General features: G+C 26.0%; 1 protein-coding gene across 1 annotated transcript in view; it reads right to left on the reverse strand.

The window, feature by feature from the left end:
* The window catches only part of LOC101241087 (disks large homolog 5), a 61,553-nt gene extending 44,449 nt beyond the window's left edge, over window positions 1-17,104 (reverse strand). Inside the window, exons 1-2 of the mRNA XM_065796093.1 lie at window positions 17,016-17,104; window positions 16,678-16,904 (exon numbers count right to left, since the gene is read on the reverse strand). Coding sequence (XP_065652165.1) covers window positions 16,678-16,873 — 196 coding nt within the window. The 5' untranslated portion in view covers window positions 16,874-16,904; window positions 17,016-17,104. The remainder of the gene's footprint in view (window positions 1-16,677; window positions 16,905-17,015) is intronic.
* Between the last annotated feature and the right edge of the window lie 7,529 nt (window positions 17,105-24,633).

Here is a 24,633-nt window from a genome sequence, read left to right on the forward strand (position 1 = left end):
TTAAACATAAAAAAATAAAAGTAACGCTTTACTAAATAGAAAACAAAATTAAAAAAGAAAAATTTAATAAACTAAAACTCTAAAAAAATATAAAAATAAAAACTTGACAAAAATAACACTTGACGAAAATAAAACTCAAAGTCTGAAAGGAAATTATTTTAAACATTTATATTTTACATAAGGAATAAATAACTTCAGAACTTTGATTTTTTGTAAGGATTTTATATTATACAAAACTTTTTTAAATAAAGTAACAAATAACTTTAGATCAATGTTTGTTTTATTAAAATGTTTATTAAAACTATCAAAGAATTATATAATATAACTTCATTTTTTTTTAATAACTTTGATATTTCAAAATAACTTTTAAATATTAACAAATTACTTCTAACAATTGTTTTTAGATAAATGTTATAATAAAAAAAATTATATAAAATAGCCTTTGACAACTGAAATAAAATATGTTTTTTTAGAAACACATTTTATTTAAATTATCAAAGAGTATTTTATATAACTTTTTTATCTATTTATATAAATATAAATTTTTTACAAAAAAATGCATGCTAATTAAATAATAACACATTTATAATATAAATAATTTGGCAACTCTTTTTTTTAAATCATTTTATTCTTTGTTTAGTAAATAAAGTTTTTTCTTTACAAAGAAAGTTTTTAATAAACATTTCTTTACAGTAAACAAAACAAAAAAAACAAAAAAAACAAATTAAACCCAAGTGTTTATAATTATGTTTAGAATACATAACTATGAAACTTTGATCTTGTCCAGAGTTTTTTTTTAAGTTTTTAAATGACTTTATTTATTTAGTTTTTTAAGTTAATTATATTTTACTTACTCTTTCAATAAGGTTTTTTTAAAATTTTTAGTACTGTTTATTTTTTTACTTAGTTTAGCTTAGTTCTTTCAAAACATTTATAAAACATGTAAATAGTCTAAACATGAAAAATAGCTGTGGTCAAATGCAACCGCATGTACTTCCTGTAACAGCCTGACTTGAAAGATTGCAAATTATATAAATCAAGAAAACAAGATGAAGGGAGCGAATTCCAAAGAACTGATGTTTGAGGAAAAAAAACTAGACAAAAAAGAATTTTTGAAGCACTTAGGAACAGTCACAGTAAAAAGGATGAGACTTAATTGAATGACAAGTAACACAAAAATGAATTTTCATAGATGTCACAAGAGACACTAGCTCTTTAGTGCTTTGCCCATAATAGCTTTTTTAGAAAAGAGAAAGAGAAACAAAATTATAACAATGTGAACAATTATTGAAGGTTGGCTGCAAGAGCAGGTCCAACTATGTTTACAATTTGTTTTGTACCTTGTCTAAAACAGAAAGGACATCATTCAAAGATCTGCTCCAGATCTTTGGCAACAGTATTCCATACAACAGTATTCCATACAACAGTATTCCATACTTTTGGCAACAGTATTCCATACAAGAACGGATTAGAGATTTATAGAGATAAAGAATAGAATCCGGAGTAAGAAAATGGCAAACACAATAAAGAGACGCAACCTCAACAGATGCTAATTTTGAAATAGATTTCATATATGGTTTCTTAGAAAGATTGGAAGTAAGAGTTAATCCTAGAAGATAAAGGAAAGATGTTTCATCGAGTACATTACCATTTATAAATATAAGAAGATCTAGATTATTGTGATATCAATTAGCTGAAAAAAATTGAGTTTGATCTGAGTTAAAGTTCACCAGCCACTGAGAGTTGAGGCAAGAATAAATGGTAGTATCATCAGCAAACAATCCCACAAAAAAGTATAGGGTTAAGGATAGAACCTTGAGGAACCCCTGAAGTTACAGGAAATGAAGAAGAGTGCTGTCCATCAAGGACAAATTTTATACTATGATTGGAAGGAAATAATCTTAAAGATGTATGATGGACTACAAGCTATGGAAAAGTCTAAGCAAGAAATCACAGAAGCTGGAGTAATAAAAATGTAAAGCAATAAATCAACCTGTTTGTTGGTAGGATATGATTAGTGGAATCAAGAGATGATATTGATGAAAAGTTCTTAGCAAACAGTTCAGATTTGTCTTTTAGGTGAGGTAACAAAGTCAGAGCCATGCAAGAGAAGAAGAATAACAGATTTGACCTTATTATAGACACTGTTAAAGATTCTCCATAAGTCTCGGGAGCCTAATTTTTAAAATGAAATACAAGAATTTGTGGCTAATGAATAGCAAGCTTTGGTGTTAGACAAAACTTTTTTACAATGGTTTCTAGCAATAGTAAATAGCATCTGTTTTCTGGAGAAATGTTTTGGTGATAGATATGGCACTATGAACTACATTAACTGTCAGACTTGAAATCTCCCCACACCAGATTTTATTTTATATATACTTAGTTACATATAGAATAATAAATAATTGAATACTTAAAACCTCCAGTTGAGTGGAAAAACTTATGAATATCAAAAAATAAAATTAATACTTTTTAGTTATATAAATTATTCACCATTTTCAACAAAATAACTTTAATTTGTTGGCTGTTTTTGTTTTTAAACAATCTATGGTGCACAACAACTTAAAGTGTGATTAAATGTAAGTCAGCAATATATGTGCTGTTTGTTTTAAAACCTTTGGTAGAAAATCATCAAAGCTTCTTAAAGTAACCAAAGCTATTGAAGAAAAAATAAAAACATTTATTTGAAATAGCTATGACCAAGGTTTAGTTAACCATCCTAAAGTTATTTGTTGCAATTGTTATAAAAACCTTTATTGTATAAAAAAATGATACAAAATACCTTATTAAGTGGCTAAAATTTCACAGTTTAGTTATTAATCTGAATTAAAAATTATATTTATGACTAAGAGTTTAATTACATAAAATTGTTTTGTTTTTTATCAATTTTGTAAAAAGAAAGAACTGTGTCTCAATAAACCTTCATAAATTTGAAAGAAAAGCTATTTAGGCAGCTTATTTTAGCATTTAAAATGCTTTATAAGTAATGTGTTATATTATTTATATTACTAGTTTATATAGTTTTACATAAATAGAATAATGGATTTAAGTTGTCTTTTTCAATTTACAAAGTCATTGAAATTCAGTTTTGCTCTAAACCATAAAAAGTAAATCATACTGAATTATTTATTTGTTTAGGTAAAGCGTCACGTTATCAGAAGAACTTCAGATGTTTTAGAAATATCAAAAGATAATAAAATTATTACCTCTGAGTTAAATAAAGAGAAAAATGAAAAGATGTGTTTAAAATGTTGTGGAATTGTTAATTCAGACATTATTCACCTTTGCGGGAATGTTCAAGTTGTAAAAAATTAAGTTAATGCAGCATATGCATTGGGATCAGCAAGCGCAGAACGTGTTGCTTAAGTATCCTAAAAACTAAAATGCAAAATGATAATATTTTTAAAGATGAAAAATTTACAATTGCTACTCATGGGAAACCATTGACTATTGTAGCTGGAACTATGGACAAAAAAAGTGATCATGCAAGTCAAAATCAAATGTCTTTCGGAACAATTATGGAGCTTGTAAAATGTTTAAAACTATCCCAGTGTAAAACCAAAAAATGTGTTCTTTATTTAGAAAGAATTTTGGGTTTCAAAGTAAAATTGAAGGAAATATATTTGAAAAATTAGAAACTTTTAAAGCTGAAATGAATACTTTTTATGCAAAGAAGAAGAATTTTTTGAAGTTGGTGATATAGTAAATAAATCATTGGTTTATATAAAGGATATTGATGAATTTATACAAGTTATAATCACGGAAAGAAATATTAACTCTCTTTATACAATTATAAAGGCTGCTATGGATTCTGGTCAGGGTTTTTTTAAATCACAATGAATGTTTTTAATCCGGATGATAAAACTAGCAACCAGCCTGACTTTGATGATGCTCGAGTGAAGCGTTGTTTTATTGTTCCTATTGTAGAAGGAATATCTGAACACAATGGAAATTAATTGATCCTCTTAATCTTCAAAATATTAAGTATTCTGTAGCATTTGATTTAAAGTCTGAAAACTCAATGTTTGGCATTACAAGCCATGCTGGAAAATATAGTCGTTTGTTGTGTAGAGGAGAGAGTCTTTTGGATGGTGGAGTAAAACAAACTCTTGGTTCTTTTGATTATCAATACAGTAAATATGTAGAAGCTGGAAAACCAAAATGGCTGATTATAAAAATGTAATTAATCCAAGAGTTTTATGTTTTGAAGAGAATACAGACACAATTATAGAAAATTTAGTTCCAGCACCTGAGCCAACTTCTGGAAAACTTTTACCAAAACTATGGCCTGGTTTTGAACAATGGTTAAACTCAAATTATATATATTTTTAGAGATTGCCATGGCATTGGGTTTAATGGCGATAATGCCAACCAACTTTTAGATAAGTTAGATGATCATGATATTGCTGATCATGGAAAACTTGATTTATTTCCAGTTATCGAATGTTTAAGAAAGTTTAAAGAAGTAAAGCAAGCTACCTTTGGAGAAAAAATTATTGATGATATGGTATCTGCTGTTATGGAATTTAAAACGACTTATGCTAATTTAATGGAATATATTAATTCTTAGTTTGAAAATATTGCTTTAAATACAACATGGAAAGTTCATATTGCAAATAACCATATTGTACCATTTCTAAAAAGTACCAATACTGATAATGGACTTGGAATTCACTCAGAACAAGCAGGTGAATCTGTTTATTGTGAGTAAAAAAAACATGGATTAAAGGGATCCCAAACTCTCAACACATATTGTGTTCATATTAAAGATAATGTTAAAAAAAAAAGGTTTGAACCAAGTTTTTCTGATTAAAAATAAACAATGAATGCATACGAAAAAAAACTAATCTTGTTGTTTTAGTCGAAGCTTGCCTTCTATTTTGCATGAAAAATTGGAGTCTTTAAATTATGTTGTAATCTACAGATTTCAGTAATTCTTTTGAAGCGCATTTAAATCATTAAAGTTTTAGTATTTGACATCACGGTAGACTTTTGACAAATAAAACTCTGGAAAAACTTTAATTTATTTTTATTCATAAATTTTTTCATAAATTGTTTAGTCATTTTCTAATTTTAACATTTAAAAGATATTAAAAACCTCAAATATTTTATGCTCGTTTATTGCCTAATTTTTGTCTAATTTGTTTAGACAATATTTCGTCTGAATTTGCTTTACATGAAGTTCGAGAAGTCAAACGAAAAAACTTAGTTTAAATAATCATGTTCATAAAAAGTTCAACATTAAACATCTTTTTTTTATTATATTGCAACTGTAAATATTGAAATATTAAAAATATTAATAAATATTATAACTTGATTTAAATTTATTTATTATTTAGAACGACTAAGCAATAAGTAAAAAGCCCCTAAAATTATGCGATATTGTGTTGTTTTATTCTAAGATAAAGCTCTAGGAACCTATTTGTACTCATAGTATGGAGAATATATTAGAGAAAAAACAAAGTTTTCTTGTCTGACAATCGAAACTACTCAAATTTTGCGCAAAAAAGTCAGACTTCACATTGTCTATTGTTTAGTAAAATTTTCATCAGGTGTTTTCATATATTCACAAAATTTATCCTATTTAGCCATGTGAGAATATATTTGATTTAATTTAATTTTGAAAAACATGTATTTCGTATTTTGTTTTATTTACAAAATTGTAATTATTATGACTAAAGATTGCAAAATTGTAGCGTTTATAGGAAAACTTTTATTTCGTGACGTTAGAATAATAGGGTTCTATCTCCATTTTGTAACTTTGTGAGAATTTAATATTTGATTTTTAATTATTTAAATGTTTTACAGCTGTTGTTGTTTATATTGATAGAATATATGTTTTTCATGTTCTTTATGTTTTATAATTAATCTAAAATTATTGATTTCATAATTTTTTAAATTGCTTGTTTACAAATAAGTTGTTAATTCCAACTACATTAAATAAGGTTGAAATTGACAATGAAGAAACAAAAACTAACAACTTTTAAAGTTATATAAATAATAATAAGATTATTATATTAAAATTATATAACTTTGAACACAAAAATAATATTATAATTAAAAACAGAAAATTAAATTTTTTTACCATGAAAATTTGGAAATAGAACCTTATTATCTTCATCTTCCGATATGCTATTTTGTCTTATACCAATTTATATTACTTAATAAATAATAATTGAGTATTCTAAACAATAAATTTAACAAATTTGATTTAGATCTTTTAAATTAAAGAACTTAACAAATTTTTACTTTTAATTCTAAGAATTTAAGAGAGTATATATATATATACCCCAAAGTGCCGAGACAAGTTGTGTTTATTTTAAAGAGAATGATAAAAAAAAATGTTTGGGCAGAATTTTTTTAAGTAAAACAAAATGTATGTGTACCAACAAAAACAAACTTTGTTGTTTTACTCAAAGCTTGCATCTCCACAGTAGCAATTCCTTTCGATTCCCAATTCCCTCTCAAATTCCTTATTTATTTTTTAAAATAGCGCTTATTATTAATCGCATGACTTTCCTATAAATTTTATCGGAAGCTAAACATAAGAATGTTTTTTTATAGAGCGCAAGAACCAAATAAAATTAAGACTTTTATATTACACTTTTAAATAAAATAAATATTCAAAAAAGTCGTTGATTACCTTATTATATATTCTGAATCGTTTTTTCTTTTTATGTAAACAATGTGAACCTTTTTTTAGTTTATCGAAGCCGTTTACTGCTATGACATTTTTGTTCTCTTATCAAAATGACATTTTACAAATTTTTAAATTTTTAATTAATAAATAATTTTGGTAAACGACATCATTTATTAGAGATAATAGCCAAATTCTTTTTTTTATAGTTAGCCGAATTTTTTTATTTATAGTTAGAAAATATTAATAAGTATATCAATTTAGTGGAATTTGATAAATTTTGATGATTTGCATATAAATATTAAGGTAATTTTGTATTTTGCATTTGGATTTTGATAACTAAACGATTAAAATGTCGTCAACTTCATACCGATTCGAACCTCTTTAAAAAAATCTGTATGGATAAAAGAAACAAAATAGTTGACAATCATATCAGCTATGAAAATTTGAATTTTGATATTGTTAAAACGTAAAAGTTAAGCCGTTTAAGTGTTGGCGCTGAACAATGGTGTAAATGTGGATACTGTAAAACTATGCCACTTGAAAAAGAATGTCTTTGTTGCGTTGAAATAAAGGAAACAAATATCGCCTTAGATATTACAAATTAAGTAACATTCTTTAAAATATAAACTGATGTGTGCAATATTAATAATAGTAATAATAACAAACATTAACTTTTTTTGTACATAATGGCTATGTAAAGTAAAAAAAAGTTTTTTTTACTTTACATAGCCATTATGTACAAAAAAAGATCATTAATGCATAACAGAGCATAAAAGTTTTTTTGACTGGTTGCATTGAACCATATCCGTGATGGATATCAATGGCCAGTCTGAATGACAGGGAAGGAGCTTGGATGCCAGATTCATTTAAAGAAACCTTTAATAAGTATTTATATATATATAAGTTTGTTGTTAAAAATTTTATCTTAGTTTACTAAATAAATTTGCTTTATTTATTAATTTTTTTTTTAGTTAAATTTGAGCAAATTTCTCCATTTCTTGCGCAGAACATTTAGATATGCCGCTTATCGTCAATTTACATGGTTAACCTAATGCAAACTTGGAAGGTATAATCGAAAAGTTCTACTGGCATGTGTTGTTTCAGCAATTAGAGCCAGGTTTCCAGATGATAATGGAATTTACATGAATTTCGATAGTGAAAACCAAAGTGCTTTAGAGATAACTGAAGTTGAAGAGGCATGGAAATACATTGAAGGGTTTAAATTTTAAAATTAAAAACATCGACTATTTTTATAGCCACAAACTTTTAAAAGTGTTATTTGCACTAACATCTTTGTTTAATAATATAAATAAATATACATACATACATATATAAGAAATATGTATATTTACAGCCAGGGGCTATTTTAGACCGTTTTCAACAGCGCCGACCATATTTGGGTGCCGCCCAAATTCAAACTTAAGGACTGTTTGTTTTTTTACGGCAAACTTCCTTTACTTGAAAACAAATTGCTTTCTTTGTCTTCATAACTAAATAACATGTTTTTGTTTTATATTTGATAAATAATAAATAAAATACCAAATAACAAATAGTAAGCAATTAATAATACCAAGAATGCAAAGAATCTGTAACAAGATCGCATGTTTGTCACTCAAAACCGCTAAAAAACACCGCTTTAAAAATGTGTTTAAAAACCCATTAAAAAAAAAGTATAAAAAACAAATACAATTGTAATATTAAAACATGAAGAAAAAATATAAAATTATACAATTAAATATAAAATTAATGAATGAATGGATAAGAACTAAAAAATAAATGGTGCCCATACAAAATTAAAAATTTCTTATAAAAAGGGCTGCAACTAAAACATTGCTACATACATTTGATATAAACATTACAAATTACATTGTATCATCAGATAGTGATTTGTACTGAAATCGCAGTACTATTTTTTGCTGACCTCAAACACTTTTAGGTCAGCAATTTGGTCGGCATCGCCGAATGCCAACCCTAATTTTATATATATGTATATATATATATATATATATATATATATATATATATATATATATATATATATATATATATATTTATTTATATATATATATATATAACCTCATAACTAATTTTACAGCAATTACATCATTGTTGTAAATCATCGCGTTAGTTTGACAAGGTTCTAAGTTAAATTTTTTATATTAGGAGAATTAAAAAAAAGCGTATAATTTTGTTTAATATTTAATTAATATTATTTATGTTATTGTTTTTTTATTTGTTCATGTATTTTTTTTTTTTTATTGATGTATAAAAATACATAAATAAATAAAAAGAATTTATATAAATATTTTTAATTAGACAATTAAAAAAAAAAGAAAAAAAAGGATTATTTGCTATTCTCCTAATATAAAAAAAACAGCTAGAACTTTGTCAAACCAACGTGACAAAATAACAATTTCACGTATATATGTAAAAAAAGACCCTTATGAAATATTACTATTTAAACTAATGTAGCTAGAAAACACAATTTGAGTCAATAGAACTAAAAAAGCAACTAACCTTAGCCAAATTATTTCCACCAAGAAATATGGAAGGAACTGATTATGGAAAAAATAAATCTTCTTCTTGAAGTTGATTTAACCATTTCTTCTTTAAACTTGTCGAAACAAGAAGCATCAAAATGAAAGGAACATACTCTAGTATTCTTAGAGATGTTATTTAATCCAATGGCCTTTTTCCATAAATCTGCAGTAATTGGATCCGAAGGAAGTTTAAAGAAGGATATATAAGAACCCGATTTTTCATTACTAGAACAACCAATAACTCTGCAATATTTAATTATAAGTTTCGGCTATAAATTTACTATTTAATATTTTAAACCACCAAATTAAAACTGAAGAATATTTTTTGTGCCTTTTAATAGTTTAAACTTTACCAATTTACAGACAGCTTTTTACTAATTAAAGCAATAAATAAAGTTTTATGGCAATAATTCAAGACAGATGGCGATTAAAATTGTTATTGAGTTGAAGTGCGCATTAAAAAAACATATTATATTTAATATTTCCTAAATTATGTCATATTTGGTTAGTATTTTACATTTCTCTCATCAAAAAACTAGCAAAATTGACAATGAAAGGTTATTCGTTAAACGATTATGATTTCAAAATTGACTCGATAATACTACACTTTTTTTGCAATCTTTAACAATAATTATTTAACTTTAAAAATAAAATACATGTTTTATAGAATAAATTTTATTAAATATATCTTCCTTGATTAAATAAGTATTTTGAGAATATATGTAACCCGATAAAAAGTTAAGCAAATAAGGGGTCGTCTATAATGTACGTATGCCTGAATTTTGACCCTTCTACCCCCCCCCCCCCCCGTTCTACATTTTGCTATAGTTTTTTTGAGTACCCTCCATCTCCCTAAAATTATCTACGCTCTTAACCTACCTACCCAATATTTTATGATATTTTTTTTACATTAGTGTCCCCGTACTTTTATAATTGACCCCCCTGTCCTCCATCTCATATACGCTCTTTGCAGACCCCTCTCCCTCACCCAAGCTACGTACTTTATGAACAATCTCTAAATGCTGTTAATTAAACTTTTATAAGGTTAAAAAATACAAAATAATTTTTTTAACAGAACCTTAATACAGATAATAATAATTTAAAAACAATAAATATAACACAAAATTAATTTATAGCAATAAACAAGCTTAAAATGTCTGAAACATTTTATTAATATTTTTAAAGCGAACTTCGTAAAAATAACAAAATAATAATTTAAAATAACTAAAAAAAATTCTATAATTAAATTTATGATTAAAAAAAACAAATTTTTATATAATGATAAGTAAATAAACAAATTCTTTAATAATCTATAATGGAAAAAAAAAATCTATAATTTGCTAACAAAAATTTTTTTTAAGATTTCTTATCGAAATTCGTTCTACAATGACGTTATTTACTAAAACTCTTTGGAACGCGCTTGAATAAATTATAAAGTCTGATTGCAGCGTATATTTTAAAGACTTTGAGTGAATCGCTACTGTGGAGATAGCGAGCTTTGAGTAAAACAACAAAGTTTGTTTTTGTTAATATATATTTACTATTTTGTTTTATTTTAAAAAATTCTGCCCAAACATTTTCTTTATCATTCTCTTTAAAATAAACACAACAAGTCTTAGCACTTTGGGATCACTTTAACAGTACAAAAAGCAGATAGAACCTTATTATTCTAATGTCATCATTTGTCAATTTTGTTAGTTTTTTAATTTTTCATGTTTAGACACAAATGCTAAATACGACACATAAATTAGGAAATATTAAATATAATATGTTTTTTAACGCGCATTATGACATTTTGACAATTTAAATTAAATCAGCGTAATTAAAAAATTTTTATAATAAAAAAACAGTTAACAGTTCATCAAATATCTATAATTAATACTGTCAGTTAATGAAATTAATTGTTAATAAATACTTTTTTTCGACGGGAGAACAAAAAACGTTATAGCGTAAAAATGACCAGAGTCATGAAGTTAGAAAATAGTTCCTATTGTTTAAATGAAATTAAGTAAGATTCAAAATGTATAATACTGCGTTCTCTTGCACAAAAACAAGAGCCCTTATATATAACATTCTATATAATGTAAAATACTTGTATGAAAATCATAAGATTGGTAAGTAAGGCTTTAATATTTGTTTTAATTTAAAAACAAAAGAAATATAAGTAAGATATCTAAAAATTATTAAGATATTTGTAAAAAATAAGTTGCTCCTATAAAATAAAAATAATTTATTATTTTTCCTTTTTACAAATTTTTTTTTGTGATGTTTGGAAAAATAGTACAAATAAACTTGTTATATTGTATGTTAAAAAAGTACTACAGCGTACTTTTTAAAAAAAAGTAGAAAAACCCAACTTTGTTTAATTACATTTTTCATTTGTCAAAAGACTACCATGACGCTAAATACAAAAATTTTTATGAATTAAATGGGCTTCAAAGGAATTACCAAAGTCTGTAGATTGCGACAAAACCACTCTGACTATGCTAAACAATTGAAGTCAAGTGTTGTTGAGTTTTCAACATTTAACAAATAGTTAACATATCTTTAATTTAAGTTAATATATTGTTGACCTACAATAGCGTCAAAAAGTGTTGCTTCTTAAGAATTTTAACGTAAGACACTGTTGATTAAGTATCGATAAAATTTTTGTATTCTAAAGCTTAGTCTGGATATTTGTTCACATTAAATGCATTTCTTATATTTTGTTGTTATTGTTTTTTACTTAAACTTTTTTGCTATGTTATCTGTTAAAGAACATATGTTTAAACACTTTTTAATGCATTTATAATATAAGTATACACAAGTATAGAATAAAATTAGGTCAAGACAGGTGATAAATTTTTTTTCGTAAAATTATGTGAAATATATAAACTTCAATAATATTACCCATGTACCGCCCCTCCCCTTTTAATCTAAAGTCAAAATGTGTAAAATTTTTTATTTTAACCATTTCTATGGAGGTTCTCAATACCCTTACTTAACTACTGTTTTTTTTTTTCTTAATAATAAAAAAAATTGGGTGTGGAGAGACTTCAAACCTGGTGGTCACTGTGGTTCACAGTGATGGAAATAATGGTAATATAATAATAGCAACGAAATGAGAGAAAAACCATGGAAAAGAGTGAGGCTTGACTTGGAATTATTGAAAAGGAATAAAAGATTTCATGCCACCCTGAATCCAAGAAGTTATATAAGAAGCACATTTGTCAGCAGAAAGACAAAAGATTTCAACCCAAGAGCCATCACAAAGAAAATTACGGAAAGAGTTACAGTTAGCTTTAAGGTAGTTGTAAGGTAAGATGATTGGGGGATTCTGATGATGAAAAAACAGAGAGATCAAACTGTTATCAGATTAGCACCTAAGGGTGAATGTGGAGAAACTGAGCACTGACTAGTATCAGAAACAAGACATGAGTAGAGTAGGTAATTGATCAAATGACTGGAATTTGTCTGAAAGGCGAGTTAAGCAAGAATAAAAAATCTGTACTTGTTATATTCTAAATGTAAATAAAAACTTGATTTAAATAATTTTCATGTTTTAATTTCTTAGTTTCCTTTTTTTTGTAGTTTATTATGTTTAATTTTTGTATTTTAATTCTAGTTAATTTTTTTTTTTTTTTTCCTCTTATATTTAGTCTTGGAAGTTTTTTCAGCACATTTTTTAAATGTTCAAATTTTCAAACCTTCCTGATAATGACTAAGAAAAAAAATAATAAAGAGAATTTTATGACGTCAAATATCGCATTAAACATTTTTCATTTAAAACAAGGGCTGTATATATTTTTGTTTAAAACAAGGGCTGTTGATATACAGCCCTTGTTTTAAATAAAAAATGTTTAATGCGATATTTGACGTCATAAAATTCTGTTTATTTTTTTTCTTTCTTAAAGACATTAACTTTTTTAAATTACAGCAATAATATTATTTACCGTAAAACGAGTTAAATGTTATTTAATGGCTTTTTTATTATTACTATAAGGGAATGTTTATTTTCTTTTATTTATTTTTTAATATTAAATAATTAAATTTAATATTGCATTTTTTTTAAAGTTTGATATTAGAGTCAAATCATTATATTTCAACCAATGGCCTGTGGCTCACCATCTCTGATTTTCCTGATTTTTACATATTGTTACATGATGCACATCATGTAGATAGGTTAAATTTGAAATTTCAGATTTCCAAGTACAACGGTTTGGAAATTATAGCCTTACAAACATGACACAGTGGCCCCTCTTGATTTACAAATGGTCAAAACAGACTACTTTAGAGCTGTATAACTTTTTTCTCACTTTCAACAAGTGTCTCATTTTTTCTAGAACTATTTTCTGGATAGTTCTCTCTTTAAAAAAATGGTTTTTATTAACTTGTGTTAAATTAGAAAAAAATTATGAACTTTGGAAAAAATCATAAAATTGCTAAAATATGCCAAAATGAAACTAACTGTAGCATTATTCTGTTCATCCACAAGTCTATACAGATAGCTTTTCTGATTAGCTACTGCTGTCTGCAATAAATGGGCAAAATATAGGCAGCTTGTTGCAGTTTATAGCTTAAATATATCTAAAAGCAAAATGTCCACTCGCTTAAAAAGTCCAATTTTCAGCCATTTTGAGATGCTTGTAAATTTTTCTAACACTTTGTTTTGATCTAAGATTAACAGCATTTAAGACCATTAGGCCTAACTATTTGAAAATGCAAACATTATAAACTTGTCAAATCCACACCAAAAATGCCAGCATTTTTAAATCACCCTATTTTTCAATCATCAACGGTTGTATGTGTTACTAGAAACCAGTGTCCCTCTAATCTGCCAACTGGCCTATGGAAAGGGTGCAACTAATTATAAGTCATTTTTAATAAAAGGAAAGATATGGTTAGTTGTCCTCTCCTTGATCTGATCTTTATAGTAGATAGGAGCACAAATAAAGGGGGCAGTAACTTTTTAGAGACCTTCATTATGGTTCAAATAAAGGTCTCTAAATTAATTTAGATATTTAGGTACTTAATACCTAAATATCTAAATTAATTTCAAAATGAAACCATTATTTCTTTAAATTCTATTTTATTATAGGTAATCAGTGGTGTTTATGTGGTCTGGACCCCTCCCTTCCCCACTCACTAAGGTGAGGGGGAGAGGGGGAGAGGGGTGGCACCAATCAAAGGGGGAAAAAGAGCAACCAACTTACAAAGGTATAAGCATTTATTTTCTAGCATGAAACATACATAATTCATTTTCTAATGAATATACAGTTAAAGCCATTAGATCTTTATTGCATTTTTTCATGCTTTTACCATAAGATTCAAATTTTCATAGTAACTATCAAAAATGTGTGCAAGATTTCCCAGCAAGTATACAATGTAATGGTCTTAAAAGGGATTTAACAAAAGTTAATTAAATTACTAAAAGTTAATTGAATTTGATTGGTGCCACCCCAAACCCCCTCCCCCTAGTGAGTGTGGGGGAGGAGGGGTCCAGACCACATAAACACCACTGATTACCTATAATAAAATAGAATTTAAAGAAATAATGGTTTCATTTTGAAATTAATTTAGATATTTAGGTATTAAGTACCTAAATATCTAAATTAATTTAGAGACCTTTATTTGAACCATAATAAAGGTCTCTTAAAAGTTTATTCATTTTCATGTCTTTTATTCATTTTCATGTCTTTTAGCTTTTAAAATTGTTTATGCTATATTTGACATTTTTTCTAAATATTTATATCATAAGAAAATCAGAAAATAATTTGCTATTTATTTCTAAAATATATTAATTGATTAATAAATTTTGTAATGACAGAAGAAACTAAATAAAAGTATACTATGGTTTCTTTTATTAATGTATTTACAATATTTGTTTTTGGCTGAAAAATTGTTATTTTATAATTGCCCAGTTTTCAACATTAAGACGAAATACTAAAGATAATGAACAAGATTGCTCTGTTTAAAAAAATATATTTAAAAATTAAAAAATTGTTATAAAAAGGCTTCTAAAAATATTGTTAAAAAAAAGTTAAGTAAACTAACAATGCACAAGGCCACAAGCATTTTGGAGCATCAATAACAAAAGTTCATCAGGAAATAAACTATCTGGTTTAAATGCACAATATGGAAAATTCAACTGAAGTGTAAACTATTTCAATTGGGGTAGTGAAAACAACCAAATATATTATTTATTATTTTATATAAAAAACTAGTAAAAAAAAATGATCGTTTATTATTTATAAAAATCTTAGGTAAAGTCGAACCTAGGATAATTTGAGCTTTGTTAAGTCGAACCATTTATTCATCCCCTTTCAGCAAATTTCTTCGATTAACTTAAACTTTTTGTATTGAAAATTAGGAAATCGAAATAACTTGATTAAAATTTTTTATCAAGTTGTTTTGTTATTAATATTATAAGTTTTTATTAAATTATTATTCATAATATTTTTTATATTTTTTAGTTGTATTTAGATATGAATCTATTCATATCTAAATACAACTAAAAAATATAAGAATATGTCTGATAACAACCTATTCTAATAGATTGTTATCAGACATAAAATAGGGCTAAAATAAAACTGTTGCAATATAAATCAAAATAAAACAACGTTAAAAAAACAGTTATTTTATAGTTTTGACCAATATCTCAATAAAAAATGGGTAGCTTTTAGATGCAATTGTAATACTAAATAATAAGGATTTTATTGTGTTGCTTAACTTTTTTTAATGTCATCTTTTGAGTGTACTGCATAAATTCAATTTGTAGCTTCTTTCACTTAAATATTTTTCACATTTTTGTTAAAATAATGATGTATATTTATTTTTTAAACTTTATCATAAAATATAGAAAAATTGCCCTAACTCAAACTAATACCTCATATCAGCCAAAGTTCGACTTTTTTTTTTTTTTTTGTTAATTCACCTCCCCAAAGCCGATAAGGCCACTACAGATGAGGAGGCTACTTGTGGTTATAATCAGGGATGCGGAGTCCCAAAAACAACTCCGGATTTCAAAGTCACAAACAGATTACATAATGCTAGGTTTTGGTATCCAGAATCTGTAAAAATATAAATAAGTTTATGGACTACTAATAGGAAAAAAAATAAGACTTTTAGGTTAGAGGAACTACCATTTTTTGAACCCGGAGTTCTTAGGTATAATGGCAGCAGGGACTCCAGGACTCCGGACTTAAAAACAATAAGTTTTAAGTCATTAAATCTCATGAACTTTTTTCCTATAGCAGATCATAAGTCAACAATCATGTTTAGAGCTTCTTGACACTACAGGCTTGGAAAAAGTAAAGATTTAAAGCCAGAGTCCTTTTCGGACTTCGCATCCCTGGTTATAATTCTCTCTCAACTCTATAACTCTGAAACATGAACCTTGGCAAACAAGGCCGCTACATGGAGAAACAAGTTGACTTAATAGGAGTCGACTTAACAAGAGTTGAACCCTTTTTCTTTGGTTCCTTATTTAAGTTACCTAAAAAATCAGAAAAACATTACCCTTGTGCTGCTTTCTAAAATATTCAGCTTCTTGTGCAGCTTTTTCGCATTGATTCATTATTTCAGCATGGCGTGCTCTTAGTATTTCTAGTTCATTCATTGCATTTAAACATTGGTTGCGCAACCTAGCATAGTCATTTTGTTGATGATGCAAGTCACCATCACCTTTACTAGATGTGTAGGTAGAAACAGACATGCTTGACTTTCATTAAATCATTATATTTAAACTAAAAAAAATATTTAACACATTAACATAAAAAGCTTACTTTAACAAAAACAACCAAATATAACTGACTGAATAAAGATATATATAAATTTATAACAAATACTTCTCTTACATTACAGTTTCATTAAATAAGAATCCAGTTCTTCAAAAGGTTTAGCACGCACCACATAAAATTTTTTAAATCTGTTCTTTATCTGATTTGTAAATTTTATAAAAAGAGTAAATAAAATCTTGATTTTATTTGAGTTGGTTTAAATTAAAGTTTACTTTAAACAAACAATTTTTCCTGATATTGATAATGTTGTATTAGGGAAATGTTGCTATATTCTTCTTTTAAGCATTGTTAATGTTTCTCTATTTACTGAAATTCCTCAGAATCTTTTAATATTTTTTTAAACATTCCCTTAGAGCAATATTATTTATCTGATGCTTTTAAGTTAGTATTAAATGATTTACCGCTTTTTTCTAAATTAAATATTATTTTTTACAAAGCAGTTAATTGATTTTTAAGTAAAATTCAAATTAGAAATTCAATATTCTATAATAACTAATGATTCTTCACTTCACCATAATTATTTGGCAGTGTTTCATTAAAAGACTTGAAGAAACTATGTTAAGTTTTTATAAATACCAAAAATGGTTTAGTTTAGACTTTAATTGAATCAAGTCTACATATAGTTTCCTGTTCTAAAAATGAGATAATATCTTTAGCTTGTATATTCTACTCCTATATAAAAGGTAAAGTTATTATCTCATATTTTAGGTTTAAGTATAGAATTTAAATGAATAAAGTCTACAACTAGTATACTTCATACATTTTATAAACCATATCATCTTATATTTTAATCTTTAAGGTTTTAATTGAAGGTTTAATCTATTTTTTGTAAGAATTGCAGTTGTTTGCAAACATTTCAAAATTTTAACATTTGGAAAACTAAAAGTTGCCTAAACCATCATGCAACAATTATCAAATTTTATTGACAATTTAAACTTTTGCATCTTAAAAAATACTAATAAGTTGAATATTGCCATTTTATAAAAAAAAAAAATTATATGGTCTTGCTTTTCAAACGCATTCAAAATTTAATAAAACCAATTTTTAAAACTTAATTATTAATTAAATATTTGCAATTAACTATATAATTCAGTAACTTCACTAAAAATCTCACTTTAGATAAACCACTTCTTTTAGTAAATAATAATATTAGAAAATATATATAATAATTTTAGTAAATAGCAATAGTAATTTTATTAAATAAATAATAAGAAAATCATGCATAGAATCATTTAAACATATTAGAGAGCAATCTAAAAAAAGAGGAATAAATTTTTCCCTAATTTTATGTTAAAGTGGTTATTTTAGTCAAATTCTTATTCAATCAACTAATACAATACTTTTAAACAAAGTTCAAGGATACTTTAAAAAAGTAAATCAGTTAATACTAAGTAAACATTTACAAACATTATTAACATATAAGAACAAAAATGCTAATATTTAAAAGTATTGGATGTGTCTGAAAACACATCCGATACTTTTAAATTATACAAACTAGCATTTATATAATTAAAACCATTAAATAAACCAGTCAAATTTGTGATATTTAATATTGTCAATAATATTGAAATTATTTTTTACTGTTATTTAATGCCATCAATAATAAGAATATGATGACATTTACTAACAATTAATATTTTCAATACTGAGTCTGGTTAATTTCATTCTTTTTCAATGATTTTGATTCTATAAATATTAGTTTCTATATTAAATTAACTGCCCCCATATTATTAACTGTTTCAATATTATTGAGTATACGTATATATGAGGCAGATAAAAGTCTTGTTTTTTAAAAGGAATGAACTTTATAAACTAAATAGTAAATTAAAAGAAAAGCTTACAAGCTACCAATAAAGACCTTATAACTTGTAATTTTAAATTTTCATTTATAGCCCTTTCAAACTTGTATCAACGAAGGAATGATAGGTGTTTTAGCACCTTAGTTAATCCACTTAGATATTTATTATTAACTTTAGTAATAAAAGATTTTTTTTTCTTAAAGTGATTTTAAGTTTAATCAAGAAAAATGTCTCGAGCTTTAATTTAAAAATAGTTAAAACAAAGCACACATTTATATCAAAATATAAGATAAAAATACTTAAAACGAATAAATAAAATACAAACATTTTAAATAAATATCAAAAAAGTATATCAACGAGTGTCCATCGGGAAAATGTTTATTATAAAACATGAATATTTTAATAAGTATAATTATAATAGATTGTAAATTAATCATTATTACTTTTATTATTATCACTAATATTATTGTTATTATAAATAAATACATGCATATATAAAATAAATATTTTATAGAAAAAAATAATAATAATAAATAAATAAATAAAAAATCGTATAATATACACTAACTTAGACTAAGTTAGTGACTAACGAAATAAAATGTTTTTATCCTGCAGCTTTGCACTTTGTATTCTTATATTAATATACTTATCCGGATAACCGGGATTGCTCATTTTATGACGTTTTAAGCACCCAAATGCTTAAGGTTGGTTTCCATACAGTTGAACGTCAAGTGACAGATATGATGTCTTACGTTATGAGTATACCCGATCTTATGTTTCTATTGAAATGCTAAAATAACCTATTCTATATTTTTACCTAATTTTTTTTATAACTGCAGTGTCCTATAATAAGTTACATAGAATTTTAAACCAATGTTTTAAAGCAAATAGATTATCATTGATTGTCAAACAACTAGCTTCATTATTTCCATAAAATAATACACTCACTTGATCTTCCAATAAAATTGCAAAAACTAATAATCATTAAAAATAAAATTAAGCGAGAAAAATATTTAAATATTTCATGAGTTTTTATTTTAATAAGAATCTATCATGGAGAAACCATATTGGTCTCATTAAAACAAAAATAGCCTCCGTAATAAGTGTATTGTATAAATCAAGATCCTTTCTTAATTAAAAATCGCAAAACAGTTTTACTTCAGTCACGTTAATCACTCATCTTTCGTACGCTAATATTATTTTGGCTAACACACGCAAATCTAAATTAATAAAATTACGCTTACAAAACTACCCTAGTAAAGCAATTTAAATTTTTTATTTTTATTTTTTATAATTGTGCAAATACGACCGAAAAGTTAAATTCATAATTATCATTGCTAATTACAAATAAATGCAAAATATGCGTGCTGGGAATACACTAAACAATCACACGTTCCGTGGATGATTGTGTAATTAAAAACCAATAAAAAATATCTTATATACTTTATATTCATTAAAATCATCTGTAATTCAATCATTCTTATATTAGAGTACGGCTACAACCTCACTTGCTTAACGTGCAAAAGCAATGAAAAACTAATGAAAGGTTATAAATTAACATTCCAAAAACTAACAACATGTAATATCATTTGTCTCTAAAGGCTATACAGATTTCAAGCTCACAAATTCTTACTTAACTGCCTTTAATTTCACTGTGCTGCAATTCACTGTGCTATCTTGCTTATCTTGAAAAATATTCTTGATTACATCAAATTTCGCAAAGATCGCCAAGTTTGATCTAGTAAAATGTGGCGACGTGTCATGTTCTTAGACGATGCGCAAGTTACCCGGTGGTAAATTGACTATCGACTAGCTAGCGATATTCGCAACAATAATTAGCAATTCGTAACAATAGATAGCAAATAGTCCACGAATATCGCTAGATAAATAAGCTAGCAATTAGCAAGCGACAACTCGTAACGTTATTGAAAATAAATCGCTCAAAAATTGCTATAAAGCTAGTTTAATGCTAGATAGTCGCTAACTTATTTCTTATAGGGTAACCATTTTGAAGCTCACAAAGTCGATGTTTTTCGGCCACCAAACTCACGCCTTAATCCAAGATACGTTGCATTCTCTATTAAACAATTATTATTTGTTGCGTAATTACTGCTAACGATTGTGCTGGTTTACACCTTTAACAACAAGGTAAAAAATAAACAAATTTTCGCTATAAATTTTAGGTGGTGGGATCTTTTCATTTATAACTATTTTGTTTATAACTGTATATGTTATATACTGCTATAACTCATATATTAACTGTATTTAACATGCTATAACTTGCATGTATTAAATATATTTGATTAAAGCTCGTATAATTTGTATTTAAATTTTAATTCTATAAAAGCGTTGTGTTGACTTCAACCGTCCGTATCATCTTTAATTCCTTTTTCTTTTTGTATTTTAATTTTGTAATCTAAACGTTGCTTTGTAACTTATTTTTTACATGAATAGCAAAACATATATTTAAAAAATAAATTTTGCTGTAGTAGTAGAAAAGGCAGATTCTGTGCCAAATAATTTATGGCTATTTTACAACCATAATATATTAATATATTATGGTTACATTAAAACCATAAATTATGCTATTGTACAAAAAAATTATGGTTGATTTTTCAAACATAATTTCTGAGCCAAAAATATTTTTATAAAAATTTTTATTTTTTTATTATTTTTTTTCATTATTATTATTTTTTAATTTTTAATTTTTAATTTTTTTAATTTTTTATAAAAAAATTATTTTATAAAAATTTTAAGTCAATTTTTTTAAGTTGAGCGTAATAGTAAAATTGTTCTTTTAAAGCATAAAAACTTCCAGATTGTTCGATTTGCTCATCCCCAGAGTTGTAACCACTAATCTTCTTCCATTAGTAACGCTAGGCATAAAATCGGTATAATTTGCGTAAAATGAGATAGTAGCTGTAGAATCAATTGTTGCTTTTGATTGATACAATAGTCCAGATGATGTATTATTAAATGAAACTACATTAGCACCGTTCCATGAAAAAAGATAAACATTTTCTAAACCAGATGAGCAATAAAACATGAACTATTATCATCATAACCAGGAAATATTGTATAATTACTATAGTTATATGATGTCCAAGGTTGTATAACAGAGTTAGTATTTACAGGAGAATTGAGTGCGTCATACATGCGAACTCTCAATTCCCACCGATTTCCAGAGGCACCAACAACATGAAATCTAGCATATTTTAAGTAAACACCATTATTATTACCTACAGTATCCAATAATATATATTCTCTACCATAAACTGTATTCAAATATCTAAATGTTAATGAGTATAATTTAAGAGATGACATTGATTGTGGTATTGATGGGCTTAATGTAATAAAAGGCTGTAGCCAATATGTTAGTGTATTACCAATTTTATTAAGCAATTTAATTGCTAGATTGACTTTAAATGGTAAATCAAGTGTAAAGTATCCGCCTAATCCAGTATTAGTAGATAGATTACAACCTTGTAAAGAGTTTGCATAATATGGTCCATCAAGTAAAGAAAATAAAAAAGTGTTTAAACCTATACCATTTATTCCGTTAATAGATGTAGAAGAAGAAGAATTTCCTATGCAAAGTGTATTATCTGCGGATATTTTAATAAATACGTTACCTGATATAGTTCCAGTAGCACTTGTTCCTGTAATTGCTAACCATAGTTTTCTGAGAATACCAGGACCGCCATTTTGAATAAAAATTGCTAATCCATCAGCACCTGAATGTGGTGAAAAGGTCTGTGATTTTACTCCCATTCATATTAATCTTGAATTTGGTATTACTTTTAAACTGCTGGGATTAGGTATTATATTATCAACATATTTTTTTGTAGCATTTGAGTTAGTAGGTTCTGCTACATTTATCAATTTATTAGAATTCATGATGACATTACTAGTGGCATTATTTTGTACATCTCTCCTAATAAACAAGTTAGTAGCTTGAGATGTTGTTAAACCATTTGCTACTTAATTTGCAGCTGAATTATTATTGCGTCCGAATTTATCAACAGTCATTTTTATATATATAGAATTTTTTTTTTACCTTAGATTATTAATAATATTCTGAAAATCACTTCCTTCATCAAGTTTTTTTAAAACATATAGACACAAGTGTCCACAGAATGAGGTATTTCCAAACTGAACTCTTTCACTGTTATAATAAACTGGACTTTTTAAATAATAGACAATTTCAACTGGTGGTGGTTGCGCAGAAAGAGTCAAAACTTAGTTTTTTATTTCTGTCTTTGTACCAGCAAATCCAATGAAATCCCTGCGTACTTGAATTTCCTGTATTTAATATTCCACATTCTTTTTTTTTGTGTGTATTTTTAGATAATTCATCTCTTACAAATACACCTTTAAAATGTTCTTTTTGTAGTTTTTTTGCTGCTTTGATCAATTGAAAGTTTGTTAGCGGCTCATTTGGTGAAATTATTCCTTCAATATTGATAAGTTTATGAAAATTTTTATTATTCTTTTCCATTTTTACTTATAAATTATTGTTTTTTTTCTTCTTTTATTTTGTAGTGCCCATATGCTAATGTGTGTATACCATCTTCTAAAATAACTCTTTATCGTCTTCTGAGCTTAATGCTATTTTATTGACCTCTTCTGTGTAAACTTCATGTAAATGGGATCTTATTACATTCATTTTCCAAATATAATGCCTTTTATTTAATAAACAATCTTTCTAGTCTTCGTGTGTTATATATTTTTTAACAATATTTTTTTTTACCCCTTACATTTTTTGTTATCTTTTCCGTGTTCTTTGTAAGAATACAACTTTGATCTGAGTCCTATAAGTTCTTCAATTTGCGCTCCTGCTGTTTCACCCTTAAACATTCCTATTACTTTCTTATTAGCACCAACTTTAAAATCTACATTATTAATTGCTGTGTGCTTTAGGTCAAATTCACTTGTATCAAATTTGCTTTCAAAATCATCCGAAATATCTGCATAAAAATCTTTTGTTTTTATTTCGTATGCTAAAGAATTTGCATCTGTGAATAATAGTTTTGCTCAATCAGAATATTTATTCTTTATGTAATCATAGTAAAATTCATACATTAGTGTTTTACTTAAATCTAATATACACATACCTAAGTAAATTGTTATAAAGTAATTTTGTTCTTTTCTTATTTATTGTTATTAAATTTTCATCAAATATTGTTCTACTTTCATAGTTTGGTTTAAATGCTAATTTAACAGCTTCATCTCTGTTTGCAACCAATTTAATATTAACTCTGTTTTCAATATTCTCCATTGTTTTTCCAAATACTGAATTATTTATTAGTTTAAAAAAGTCTTTTTCGAAATCATTAGTTGCTTTAGTTCTTAGTTTTGTATTTAGTTCAATGTATTCATTTAACCATGCTCTTTCTTCAAACTTTATACCTCTATGAATTTTTATAATCTTTTATCGTAATCTTTCATACAATTTAAGATTTTCATAATGAACAATATAATTTTTCTTAATATTCAAGTTAGATTCAACTAATTTTTCAATTTTATCAACGGTTATTCTTTCGGGTGCAAGTGGATAATCATTATGATCATCATGTAGATTTTAAGGGTAATCTAAATCAACTTCTAGTATACAGGAAATTGATTTCCAGTTTGTTAACTTGTTTTCATCCATCAATATCAAACCATGTGTAGGAAATGGCTTACTCATTGCCCACCCATATAAATTATTAGCATCTAGATACTGTATGTATGTTGATTGTTTCCTTTGATCATACTTATCATTCATATACTTATTATTAGAAGTTTCTAATCTATTAAATATCATACTAATTCCACCTCTTATTCCTTGGTTTATCATCAATATCATATCATAATCCCTCAGAAATTCTAATTTT

Source organism: Hydra vulgaris, chromosome 04 (genome assembly GCF_038396675.1).
Source record: "Hydra vulgaris chromosome 04, alternate assembly HydraT2T_AEP".
Taxonomy (NCBI): Eukaryota; Metazoa; Cnidaria; class Hydrozoa; order Anthoathecata; family Hydridae; genus Hydra; species Hydra vulgaris.